The 14,372-nt window shown below is 39.8% G+C and overlaps 1 protein-coding gene across 1 annotated transcript in view; it reads left to right on the top strand.

Annotated features, from left to right (window-relative positions):
* EPHA10 (EPH receptor A10) overlaps positions 1 to 14,372 on the top strand; it is a 545,244-nt gene that overhangs the window by 51,043 nt on the left and 479,829 nt on the right. Inside the window, exons 2-3 of the mRNA XM_083173569.1 lie at positions 1,262 to 1,326; positions 7,106 to 7,775. Of these exons, the coding sequence (XP_083029695.1) occupies positions 1,262 to 1,326; positions 7,106 to 7,775 (735 nt within the window). The remainder of the gene's footprint in view (positions 1 to 1,261; positions 1,327 to 7,105; positions 7,776 to 14,372) is intronic.

Below are 14,372 nucleotides of genomic sequence, written 5' to 3'. Positions count from 1 at the left end.
AGATATATATATATATATATATATATATATATATATATATATATATATATATATATATATATATATATACAGTTCAATAAAGTAGCGTCACTCCAGGTACTGAAAAATATCCTTTTACTGCATAATGTCTACAGTGTTTCGGGCCGGGGCCTGTCTTCAAGACGGGCCCCGGCCCGAAACACTGTAGACATTATGCAGTAAAAGGATATTTTTCAGTACCTGGAGTGACGCTACTTTATTGAACTGCATACATGCACTGGAATTCCAGTGAACAGCGGGCACCCAGGTCAAGGTGCATTAGCGGAGCAGGAGCCAGTGGGGAGTGCCGGACCCTCTTGCATTGTATATATATATATAAAACATTTTTTTAAGTGACGTAAATGTCATTACATTATTTGTACTCTTTGTAGCTGTCGTATACTTTAAAGGTGTATATTATTATATTTTTTAGAAATGTATACATGTATTTGTAAAATGTTAACATCAAATACCTTGCCTCCCTATTACAGCATATCTTTTGGTTTTTGTTCTTCACTAGTTTTGAACAAACAATACCTGGATGTCTGTTTCCTTTCAGATGTTCAAGATAATTTCCACTGGTGTGTCTTGACCTCTTAATACCTTACAAACAGGCGATCATATCTAATGTCACAGAAAAAGCATTGGCAATTTCTTTAAACAAAAAAGAGGGGGGGGGGGGGCGGCAACGACATCTCTCCCACTCAGAAAGCTGTTGGCAAGTGAATTAATGTAACTGTTGACATTTCATTACTTCTAAAGGCATCAATAACTTTCTCTGCTAAGAAGTATTAGGCTGATGTCGCATGGGGGTTTATGAACACAGTGTTGATCTAAGTAATTAAGTGTGGCATTCAGAGGCTCTTTTATCCATATACAGTAGCCAATGGTAACCACACCAGAGAATTAAAGCGTCTGAAATACTTTCATATATTGGCAGTGCTATTGTATAACAGGTATTCACTGGTTATCTCTGAATCCCTGAAAAGAGAGTGATAAAGTACCAACCAACCAGCTGATAACTACCATTTTACAGGCTGTATTTGAAAAATGTCAGAAGATGATTGGTTGATACTTTCTCTCTCTTGATAAATTTGCACCGCTTCTTTTGTTATGTAAAGACATATCTTTAGCTCCTAATTAGAAAGGTATGAACAAATACTTTCTTTATGTACAGTAAAACTGAATTAAAGATGGGTATATTACTGCATGACATCATCTCTCCCAATCTGTTTCATTTCAGTTATTCTGCTGGATTCCAAAGAGTCACAAGCAGAGTTGGGTTGGACCTCACACCCATCAAATGGTGTAAGTATGCATTTTGACAAATCACAGTACAGGGGGATGTTCATAAATACTCTAGTTGTATTTAGAAAAGAGAATCGGGACAATGTATCCTCCATAAATGAAGGTTCTGGAACAGTGGTGGAAGTTGTGGGTGGTGAGCCAAGGTGCAAAAATATTATTTGGGCCCCCCTCCTCCTCCCCAACCCAAATCCGTAATATGTTACTTGGCACTGGGTGACGGAGAGGTTGGGGGGGGGGGGCATATTGTGACAGGGAAAAACAGGGAGAGGCAGAGGGTGACAGGGAGAGGTTGGGGGAGTGAAAAACAGTTGTTGGCAGGAAGAGGTGACAGGGATAGAAGTGGGCCCCTTAGTGCGCTGTACCTGTTGCACCAATGGTAGTTCCACCTCTGTTCTGGAACATGCATTCAGCCAGTTGGGTAATTGTGTTTTAAACTTAAAGGATTCATGCTTTATTTTCATATATTATTAACGATGCATATTTCAATATATTAATAGTTACATTTTAATGGCAACATACAATTTGGAACCTTGCTAATTTATTTTACAGAAACTGACACAATCACTACAGACATTGCTCCTTATCAGCAGGGTATTAAACATATCCAATACTTCATGCAATTCTTATGTTTAAGATTTTTTTTTTTTGTTGCAAAGCAGTTCAGAGGCAGCTGAGGTAGTGACAGCACAGGTAGCTCTGCCACTGGGCATTGCTGTGTACCTCTTGGGAGAAGTTTTAACTGTAGCATGTTTGATGTTTCTAGAAATGTATTCACATTATGTAAACCATTTTTGCAATGTATATAAAGTGCATTGATGACACAGCGCATTCCTTTTATTGTATTTTTTTATTTATTTATTCATTTTTACAGAATTTGTATTTGCCATACACATGACTTGTCTTGTGTTTGCTTTTTGGTTTTAATGTACACTTACTGAGTCTGGGGTTAAGCCTTGAGTGCAATATTCCTACCGGAATTCATCTAAGTACAGAAATACACATTCAACTTTACATACAATATAGGTCAACATTTAGGTTATATTCATGTATTAAATCTCTTGCCTTCTCCATTTTATGGTCTATCAGGTAAATTTACTAAGATGAGAGTTCTACTGGAGTTGGGATCTATTTTCTTTTAGAAGGTACTAAATAAATAAGTAGAATCTAATTGGTTGCTATGGGAAACATCCCATCTTCAATAGAACTCCCATTTTAGTAAATATACCCCTATGTCTCAAGTGCTATTAATACAATTAAAGTGTATCTTTTAGGGGTTAATTAATCACCATCCACTTCAGAGGATGCAAATGTGCTGTGATAACAATCTGCGACTCTGCAAAGCAATAATTGATTATATCGCACAGATGTATCAAGTATCTCATGCACAGGCAAAGCTTACGAAAAAGCTTTGTCTATGTGATGGATAACCTTGACACTTCAGCTGCTGGTGAACTACACATCCCAGCATGCCCTGCAACAGTTTTAGCATAGCTAAGTAGCAAAACTGTAGCCGGGGATGCTGGGATGTGTAGTTCAACAACATCTGGAGCGTCAAGGTTAGCCATCACTGGTCTATGTGATGCCACTTTGCAGCCAAATTGGGGTATTTTTATGAAGAATACACTGACTATGCGTAGTTGCCCAACATTGACGCTGCTACCACCACCACCACCCACACCCTGTTACTATGACCCCTCCTTCTAGCACACATGATGCAACCCCCATTAATCTTGATCATACTTGAAGTTGCCATGCATTGAAGCATCACATTACTGCAATGGGGGTTACAGAAACAGCAGCGAGTCCCGATGACGGGCAGCCGTCACCGGAGCAATGATCACAGATTCATGAGAACTACTCCAAATTCACTTTATGTATTCACATGATAGTAAAATGATGTGATAAGGGTGTGAAAACACCCCCTTTGTCTTTTTTTCTTTTATAAAAAATGTTAAAAATCTGAGGGAAGTGCATGTCAAAATGTTACTTTAACATTCAGTTTATGCAATAGGAAAAATGATATGAGAGGATAAAAATTTTTACCTTTTAGAACTCAACTAACAACTTGTAGTATTAAATCTCCTAGTTACATTGATCTCCAACAATGCATGTGCTTCTGGTGTACTTTTCACCATTAACCTGGATGAACCTGAGTTGCCCTTGAATCTTACTCTCAGAATAAGCTTATTTTTATAGTCTAGGTAGACAGAAGGTTATGAAAATACTTTGAAATGCCTCCAGGGTATACGTAAAGTTCAGAAGGAGGCTTTCTCCTGAGAGAACATTTTATAGGAAACTGAATTAGGACAGGATCAGTGTGAATGAAACACGTATTTTATCATAGGCAAGGTGGTAAGCCGGCAAAATAGTCTATAATGCCAGGTTGTTATTTTTAGATTTGCTCTCTACCTCAGTAAATTATTGAGAACCTAAATAAGTTCCCTCTAAAGAATATAGCGTTAACTACAAATGGCAGACACATTCTGAAATATATTATTAAATGCTGATCAAGAAATGCTGCCCACTTTGAGACTGTGTTCTAGTATCAGAAGAACAATGATCGACAGTGTAATCAGCAGTGTTTGTACAGTCTAAAATACGGAATATGCAGTATCAGAATGTTGTTTTAGGACCTGAGCAGTGCAATCTATATATTACTGTAGTGTTGCCATATTCACTACTTCATCACTTTGTTACTCGTACACTACTAACCTACTTTTTTATCTTCCACTCTGGGAAATTAGGCCACACCCCCTAGCAGGGAACATGCCGCGGTTGGCAAAAATGTGTATATAGGCGGGGCTACAATGGTAGCGATTAGCATATAATCATGTCATTAAACTCCAGAGGCCCCTTATTTACCTCTGCATTTTACCCACTTTACTAGGATGTAGACAAAGGGCCTAATTCAGACCCGTGCACAGATGTCCGAAATTCGCAGTGATTTTTGGATATCTGTGTATGAGTGCAAGCGGCAGTAACTGGGCATAAATAATTGAACTGCAATCAAAACATGATCACAGTTTAAGTTCAGACAAGGGTGGCAATGAAAAAGCAAAAAGCAGGCATGTCTAGGCTGCTCTAAGGGAGGGTCATGGTGGCTGCATGTCATCAGCCGCTGTAACCCGGAAAATGGCTGTCCTGCATCTGCCTTCACAGCTAGGCTGCATGGCCAGGGGGCTGCAGGTCATGTGCGAGTGCTTCACTGTGGAGCGAGGTGATTGCACTTTAGTGATGTGCCAGTGAATTTTTGTGGGGTGACCTTGACCTGTACTGTGCCACCCCCCACTGCAGACTATCACTGCCAGTTGTACATTTGCATAATTTAGCAAAAGTACAACTGAGTCTGAATCACACTGAGGTGGTTTTGGGGACTCCCTTTAAAATTGTATGTCTCCTGCAATAAACTGGTAAAGTAGCCAAGTATGCTCTTACTATATATAATGTTTATTCATTAACATCTGGCCTTGCACCGGTGGAGTTTACAATCTATAGTCCCTATTGCAGGCACTCTCGCACATACAAACACTAGGGTTAATATTTATCAGAATAATGCTTTTGAATAATGGGAGGAAACCCACAGTGAGAACATAAAAGCTTCAGCAAGGCAGTTCTCTGGCTGGAATTGAGGAATCGAACTCATGACCTTCACGCTGTAAGGTAGCTAAGCTAATCATCGTACCACTGTGCTGCTGTTTAGGAGGGTATTTCCTATAGATTTTTTTTTTTTTTTACTAGTGATCGCAGAAAGGAATACTTGAATTAATTCTGTTAACAAAAATAGTCATCTTTGAATATTGCTTAAAAATGTATTCTTTTCACATTAATCTGCAGTTTAAACTATTCTGGGTTAGATTTATCAAAGCATAAAGAGACGTAAAGTGGCATGAGATAAATGACCAACCACTCAGTGTCTTATGCATGGTTTACTCTTCAGCGGCTTCCAGCTGACCCTCCATCACACCAACAGAGCAGTCAAATCAGGTATATGCACTTACAGATCAGCTGCTAATATCACAGTTGGATGTGCAGTCCCTGCAACAAATGTATGGGCAGGGCAGCCGAGAGGAATGCCGGGCCCCGGTAAAACTTGGGGGCGTGGCCTAAGTTTGGGAGGTGTGACCACCTCCCACGCTTAGGCCACATCCCCAAAATGTTTACAGGGAGGTGCAAGAAAACACTAAAAACTAAACTCAGCAGCAGCAGCAGCAGCACACACCTACAGCATGTGCTGTGCTGACAGTAGGCTCAGCATGAGCTCTCATGCTGTCAGTGAGACGCTCATGCTGAGCCTGCTGTCAGCACAGCACAAGCCCGGGCTTGGGTAATTAGTACCCGCTCCCCCCCCTCTCGGCTGCCCTGTGTATGGGAGGTTGGAAGACTGTCTGTAAGCACACTCAGATGCACCAATATAGCTGCAGATATATTGAGCATCAACTGTGCTTCAGAACTTAAGCCATTTGTGTGTGAATTACATTGTTCACAGACATGTCAATTGTATACACTCACTGACCCTCTAAAGATATAGCAGCCATTTGCTCGAACAGCCAATATATTGCCCAGTGTCTACCCAGCTTTGCTGCCATGTTAGAGACAGTTTAAAATTACAGGTACAGTAGCAGCTGAATGTTTGATACTTTATCTCCAAACTTTGATCTCTTTCAAAGATCTCTCTTTGAACTCTTGCCCTAGGTACTGCACATTTTATTACTGAGTAATAAATTAAATAGAAAGTTAACATCTAAAGTATATTGTAAACAACAAAACAAAATGTCAAAACATAACCTCTCAGGCGCTCCAACTCTAGGATATCACAGGACTCTCTCCCGCAAGTAAATCACATGGAAGGGAAGAAATAAAAGTGCAATAGTGAAGCAAGTTTTTTCAAACTTCCCCTTCCCTTTTAATAGACAATTTCGAATCTGTGATACAACAAGTTAAAAACAAATCTATAAAAAACATATAAAAACATCCAAAGTGCTGTGTGCAGTCACGGATTCAATCCAGGCAGGACATGGGCAGATAATTACCAGGTCTGTTGGGAACTGGTGATCAATCAGTTGCTTTAGGCGCATGCAACACAATTAGACAGTGGTGTTGACACTGGATTTCTTCCTGGCATATGCCCCCGGGTCCTCTGTGCTCCGTCCGTCACCAGCAAAATAAACAGGTTTGCCAAACTTTCACCAACGCGTTTCGTCCAGTAACTAGAACTTTTTCAAGGTGTGTTACCCAGAGGCAATGTTCCTGCTTTATAGATAAGCTGCATTTCAGCCTTTGCTAGCTGTTTTGCCAGCCCTTTATGTCTCCAATTCTCTTTGATCTGTCTGAGGCCACAAAAACTCACGATCCCTTTCGGGTCACTCTGATGGTGTGTCCTGAAATGTTTTCATAGCGATTCGATCACAGATTCGAAATTGTCTATTAAAAGGGAATTGGAAGTTTGATAAAAATTGCTTCACTATTGCACTTTTATTTCTTCCCTTCCATGTGATTTACTTGCGGGAGAGAGTCCTGTGATATCCTAGAGTTGGAGCGCCTGAGAGGTTATGTTTTGACATTTTGTTTTGTGGTGCGGGTGAACGGTTTGTGAGGGGACCCATAAAAACTAATACCACTCGGCTGCTCTTGAATTGCGCCACGTGACAACGATACTCACCCTGGTTGTGTTAGCTATATTGTAAACAAGTTTGTTCTTCGAAATGTATACAAATTATTCAAATGATGAATAAAGGTAAAACCAATAACATTCATACATTGCCTAATTCTTGTATTGCAGTGGGAGGAAATCAGCGGTGTTGATGAGAATTACAAGCCAATTCGTACATATCAAGTGTGCAATGTGATGGAGCCAAATCAGAACAACTGGCTGCAGACAGGCTGGATCCTGAGACGGAATGGGCAAAGGATCTTTATTGAACTCAAGTTCACTTTGAGGGACTGTAACAGCATTCCTGGAGTTGCTGGGACATGCAAGGAGACATTTAATCTTTACTACATTGAATCTGATTACGATCTTGGAAAAAACATCAAGGAAAGCAAGTATGTCAAAATTGATACCATTGCAGCAGATGAAAGCTTCACTCAAGGGGATCTAGGAGAACGTAAGATGAAGCTGAACACAGAAGTTAGAGAGATTGGACATCTTAACAAGAGAGGCTTTCACTTGGGATTTCAGGATGTGGGAGCTTGTGTTGCCCTAGTCTCTGTACGTGTCTATTATAAAAAGTGCCTCTCCACAGTGCAGAACCTGGCAGTGTTCCCAGACACAGTGGCAGAGGCAGCCTTTTCAACTCTAGTGGAAGTTAGGGGGACTTGCGTGAATAACTCTGAAATAGACTTGGATAATCCACCCAGGATGCATTGCAGTGCAGAGGGGGAGTGGCTGGTCCCTATTGGAAAATGTACTTGTAGTGCTGGCTTTGAAGAAAAGGAAGGTAGCTGTGCAGGTAAAAATCAGTTTATAGTCTCTATAGATTTGCTTGATTGATATTTGTGATTTCATTGCAAAAGACAAAATACAAATCAATGTTAAACTGTGATACAGTAGGTTATTTTTGGACTATGCAGTTACTGTAAGTCAACTAGTAAAATGGATTCGATACCACAGGATACACGTAATCTGTATAGCTCTGAAGTTCAATAACCCTTTGTCATTATTATTATATATATATTAACACAATTCAATTAAACTATGTTAGGATATACAAATAGGCATTTTGTCTGGAGAATATCATCATCTACAATGGTTTGTGGCAAAATCTGTGGTCACCATAGCAACATTATTACATGTAAAGTGACAATAACTGTCTTATTATGTTGCACAATTTAAATGCATTCTGCAGGGCTGAATGGAAAATGTTGTTAGGAGAAGCACCCGCTGTTATGCTACCTCTTCTCTAATAGTTAGTTATACCTTTTATACTTGCTTTCCGGTATCATGGCCTTTCCTTATTTTAACTGAATACTAAGTGTTGTAGCATTAAGAAAAATACACACGTACTTTTGAATTGAAAGACGTTCAGCCCTGTAGTGTGACGTTCTAAGCATGTATCACAGATGAAGCTGCTCTCATTGTGTGTGCGCATTCAGCCAGGAAGACAGCATGCCAAGCGGATAATTGTTATGTGACAAAGCGGTAGAAAATCTCTCCCATACCGGATCATAACTGGTCAATTGTGTTCATAACATGAGGAATCCATGTTAAACATTATAATACAGGCAATTGTAATAGGTTTGCATGTTTAAAACAATTGTATAACTCTCGACAATAATTGAGATTAGAATTAGTTTACAAATGCAATATATTTAAACTCTAGGTGGCTAATTATTAGGTTTTTATGCAAAAGTAACAAGTGACAACATTGATAAAGTGACTTTAGAATTAGCGACAATGTACAGAGAGTATGAACCATGTTTGTAAGTAAAACAATAAAGCAAATAATTTTGTCTCTGGGACAAACCATATTGCAATGCAAGGGGAGCACATAAATTTATATATTTTTTCTGTTCATGGTAAATACTGAGTTATTTTGCATGCAGCCCACAGATGTTAGACAGATTCTTTTTTTTTGCACTCACTTTGGATTTCAGTTTGAACACACTCCAAATAATTCTCTCTCTGCACGTGTTATATCTGCCCCATCTAAACTGTTTTGCACATTTGCTTGTTTTTTGGTGTATTTACAAACATGAATCAGGCCTATACACATTTATATAAGCAACAATGTACATATGGGACTTTTATGAAGTGTTGTAGTCATTCCCTCTAAGCAATATTAATTACTCACTGCTAATGAAGAAAATATCAAAACAGCTTTCATGTTGTGATGTGAGATTTAAAGTAATTTGAATCCAGTTGAGACATTTGATTAAGCACTTGTTTATTGAGTCTACCTCAGTTTTATTCAGATTTCTAGCTCTCTGGCAGAAATGTTTATCACCATGTGTAGAATCGCCTTTTGCAAACATTTGTATCATCATGTGCCTGTTATAACCATACTTGGGAACTCCTAGGGTCTTACCAGGAACTCAGTGATCTTAGTTACAAAATAGTGGCTCATGGTTTATCGCCAAAATGCAATGGTTATTCAATGTAATTATTATTACATTGGTTATTCAATTATTCAGTTATAGGGTTATTCAATTATTCAAAATGTAAGGGTTACTCACTAAATTTTTCCTCTTTTACTCTATGCTGTTAGTGTCACAGCATGTGTCATTTCACAGTTATTGGCAGTGGTTTCTACATTTTAGTAGAGATGTGCGGTTCATTTTTTGAAACATTTGAACTCACTCAAATTTTGAGGACTTGCGTTAAACTGATACCGTCTTGGAGTGGAAATGATCCCTGATTAGTGCGTCCCACGAATCTTGAGATTCTGGATTGCTTGAAAGGCCCCCCTTATGATTTTATGTGCCTTTTCACACAGAATAGTGTGGTCAAAATTCACTGTAAATGACTGTTATTGATTTTAATAATACATTAACCAACATATGTCCAAATCCTAATCAAAACATGTGAGGGTAGTTTTTTCACAACCCCCCCAAAAATTATAATAATAATTAGGGTCCCATGCACATCTCTAAATTTTTAGCAGCCGAAAAGGAAAAAAAATGTTTTTTTGTTTTTTTTTAATTTTAAGATCACAAATAAATTTGTGTTTTGCATTTTCATTTGTAATAATAATATAAATAATAATAATAATAATATATTTCTCTTGAAGGCTCCCCGTGGCAGAGCATAGCAAATTGTAGACATTTAGAAAGTTCCCAGTTATGGTCATAATCCTTCATTATAAGTGTCAAATGTGAATGTAGGTTTGGGTATCCATTTTCATACAATGAGGTTGAAACAAAGGAAAAAAAGTCCTAGTTTTCCAGTGTATGAAAACATTTTGTTATTTTTTACATTTGCAAATAAATGGTATTATTACATGATGAAAACATAATTTAAAGTCTCTGTTCTTTTATTTTTAGTAGTTTACCAATATATATATATATATATATAAAATTAAAACATTTTTGCAATTTTTTTTAAACAATCAGAAAACAGCTCTAATATCAAGAGAAAAAAATTGTACTCCAAAGTAGAATTGCTGATGATTGTGCTCAGGTTCTGAATCATGTATGTTATCCAGAGTATTTCCGATATTGCTGCGTTATTTCTCTTTCCTAAGTGATAAATGAACATGGGGGAAATAAAATTCCTTCTGACTGCAACAACATAATATATTTATCATCTAAACTGAACAGTTTAGACACAAAAACAAATTGACAACTTAAAGCTGTGTTCACATAAAAAGGTTCATGCACTTGTCATTTACTGAACAAGTGTGCAGTATATAGTAATAACCAGTTTCAGACTGGGGAATGAAGCACCCACAGGGACAGTGCCTTAATAGGGGGACATGTTTAACCCTTTCAGCGCTCCCCACTGGGTGAGTTTTTTCTGGCGAGTGCTCCCTAAAAAAAAACACCACTGTGTCCCCAGGTCCGGGCAGCGCCTCTGAACTGTGAACCTTAATGCGGCAGCCAGGCTTGTCATAAGCCGGTGCTGCAGGCTGTAATACAACAGCCAGGGGCGGGGGGTGGAGAGAGAGGAGGAGGTGCGGCAGAAGGGAAGGAAGCCGGGCAGCGCTGAAGCCAGCTGAGTTCAGAAATTAAATCAGCAGTGCTGCCCAGCGCTAATCACTGGCAAGCCGAGAATTTTCCAGTCTGGGCATTAATGCTTAGCCCGGAAAATTCTCGGGATTACCAGTGAAGAGGTTAAAGGTATTATTAGACCCTAGAGGGGGTGTGGCCACAAGTTTGGCTAATTACTAGAGACTGTATGGTTTGGACCCTTGGTAAATGTATGATAATGTACCAGATTAACAACAGCAATGCAATGTGGAGCATATGTCATAGTCATGTGCAGCAGAATAACATGTATAATCTATCATTCAAGTGCACAGTCTGGAACCTGATCTTTGAAGGAGAAGGTGGGCTCACAGGCAGTGAGTGTACCCCCATGGCCTAGTCCTACCCTGGAAATAAAATCTTTACATATACCCATGAAATTGATCAATAACATTTTCAACAATTAATTTTTTACTGAAATTTTGTTTTTCTTAGTAAACAAAAATAAAAAAATAACACAGGAAGGTTTCTAAAATGATTTCCATTCATTATTGTCAGCACCAGATGTATCAATCTTCAAAAAGCTATAAAGTGAATAGTAAAAAAACAACCTGTAAAGCTGTACCTATCTATATTCATTGTCTCAGCTAGGCAGTGTACATACTGGACTGTACCACCCTGAAGAGATTGGGATTATAGATGTATGCTCTGTACACTACGAGCACTTTACAGAAGAGATTACTATTGAAATAATTTAGCATTATAGGCACTAGCTTAATATTCAGCAAACCCAGTTTTACATGAAGAGTTCCTATTTGATAGCTTGTTTTATCCCCTGAAGCTGTCTAAAGAAGGAGTACTGAGAAATAGCCCAAAGTGTTGTTGAAGGGGGGAGTGTCCTAATACCGGTATACTAGCCAAACGCACACATACACACGTACAAACACACACACATTTAAAATTCTGTATCAGAATAAGGCAGTTCAGTTTATAAAAACAATGCTGCAAGTCTCAATCCACTGGGATGGTAAAGTATGAACAAGTCTGTTTAAAAAAATAAACCATGAAAAATGAATGTCGACAATTTTCCATTTCAACCTTTTGCTTGTAGTGACTTTTTGACCAGAGTGATCTTATGCATATTAATAATTTTCATGTGTGGACCCTCTGACTCTTGACCAATAGTGGTTGACCTTTTGACTGTCGACCTAGATCCCATCGACTGAATGACCACATACCCATATATAGTACCATTCTATCTAGTTTTTTAGTTTGAATTGGTAGTCCCACAAATTTTTGATGTCATATGAAACTTAACAGGTGGTGTCTGAAAGTTGGTAAAATGAAAGGGCATTTCTCTCCCAAAATCCCCAACCTCTTGTCTAGTGCACCTCAATAGGCGCCACTGAGTAAATCCTGGTGACACGGTTTGTGTTATCATTGCATGCTACCCCCAATAGCATAACGACAAATGATGTGCCCCCTTGCCGGGAACATTTTGGCGCCCCCCTGTGGCTGGGAGGGGGGGCGCCAATGCGGAGCTAGCGGCTTCACACTGCACAGGCACGGGGTACTACTAGGGTTGCCACCTCAGTCTTCATCAATTCCTGGAGATTCCCCCTATAATCCTAATGCATGGGGCGTGGCCTATTCCAAAAGTGGGCATGGTCTGTTCAAAAGGTGGGAGAGCTGGCAGGTCGGGGGGTAGGGGAGCTGGCAGGCCGGGGGGAGGGGCAGTGCTTGGCTGACAGGGGGGCTGTGCTTGGCTGGCCGTGGATAGGCAGCGCTTGTCTGGCTGGGGGTGGGGGGCAGCCACAGCTGACAGGCCGGGGGGGGGGGTGGCTGTGCTGGCAGGCCGGGATTGGGCAGTGCTGGCAGGCTGGGGGTGGGCAGCGCTGGCAGGCTGGGGGTGGGGGGATCGCAGCTGACAAGGAGGCTCAACTCACCAGTGGTTGTCTTACAGCAGACGCCAGCAGCAGCGCGGTGTCCAGTCGACGCACTCCAGGCAGCCAGAAGTGGAGAGCGGAGGCAGGGCATGCTATGAGTCTGGAACACATGCACTGTTCAGCACTGAGTCTGCACGTGTCCTGGTGCAGCCAGCACATGATGACCAGCAGACAGGCAGACAAGGCGGGTGGTGGGCTACAGGGTTATTTGCGAGATGATGACATCAACATCTCGGGAGTGCATCTGTCAGGCTGCGCAGGCAGGCCTGGCAGGTGCAATGTTAAGCGCTGTGACGGCTGGGCACTAGAGACGGGGGAGAGGTGGCAAATAGGGCTGGATGCTTTTTCAGACACCCGGATTCTGGGAGAATCCCAGAATCTGGGAGACTGGAAAAGTCTCCTTGAGGGTTGCCACCAAAAACGGGAGAATCCCGGAAATCCGGGAGAGGTGGCAACCCTAGGTACCACATCCCCTGCGATGCTGCACCCAGAAAGGGGGGGGGGCTTAACAATAGCGCACGCAGACCCCCGGCACCCACACTTAGCGCCTCCACGCCTTTGCGGGGTCTGCGGCGCTATTGTTATGCCCCTTCATTGCCTTTTTGTAATGCTCTTGTTATTAATCTTACACTTCAGGATCTCCTGGTAGGAACACCCAGAAAGAAGGGAAATACGGTTGTGATATCATTTGTTGTGATATGCAACACAAGTCCTTAAATCCTTTCAATTAAAGTTTGTTTAATTGCCTCTCTCTGTATTTATACAATAAATGATACCTGAATGCTAAAAAAAAAATGTACTTACTGTATGCTCTACATAAATTGTTTAACAGAGAAAGAATTCATCAGATGTGCTGAGGTAATGAAAGGTAGAACATACTGTTGAAATATTTATACACAGTTTGCATGCGTTAATGTCAGTTTAATTAATGGAGTGCAGAAGTATCATTAAAGCTATCAAATATATTAAATTCTAGTAAGAAGTTATGATTAAAACTGAGACACTGTATTGATCATCCCAGATAATTAATATGGATGATTTTTAATTTAATTTTCTTACTATTCCTGTGCATTTTGTGTTCTGTCAGTGCATTTCTTCTGCCTGGATGTGGAAAAGCAAAATCCAAATGAACCCTTAGGCACTATTTTTGAGTATTGTGTTCAAAATGTTTAGTTCTTTTATGTTTCAATAGCTATTTTATATTTACATCAATAGACTTTAAAACATTAGCATGACATATTTTAAAAGCCTTCTTTGCCAATGTGTATTTTATCACTGCCTTAAATCACAATTATGTAATTGTCTTTATAGTGTTCATGCTTCATGCTTTCAACACATGAAATCGACACAGAGACTGTAACTCATTAATTGATATTTAGTAAAATATACACATTGAATTAACACATAGCAAATGTGGTTATTTTGCAAGTACAATTTAGTTTAAAAAGTATATTTAAAAATGAAGCATCTGATTAGGGA

Source organism: Crinia signifera, chromosome 2, assembly GCF_055691185.1.
Source record: "Crinia signifera chromosome 2, ASM5569118v1, whole genome shotgun sequence".
NCBI classification, from domain to species: Eukaryota; Metazoa; Chordata; class Amphibia; order Anura; family Myobatrachidae; genus Crinia; species Crinia signifera.
This window is presented reverse-complemented; position numbering and strand designations above follow the sequence as displayed.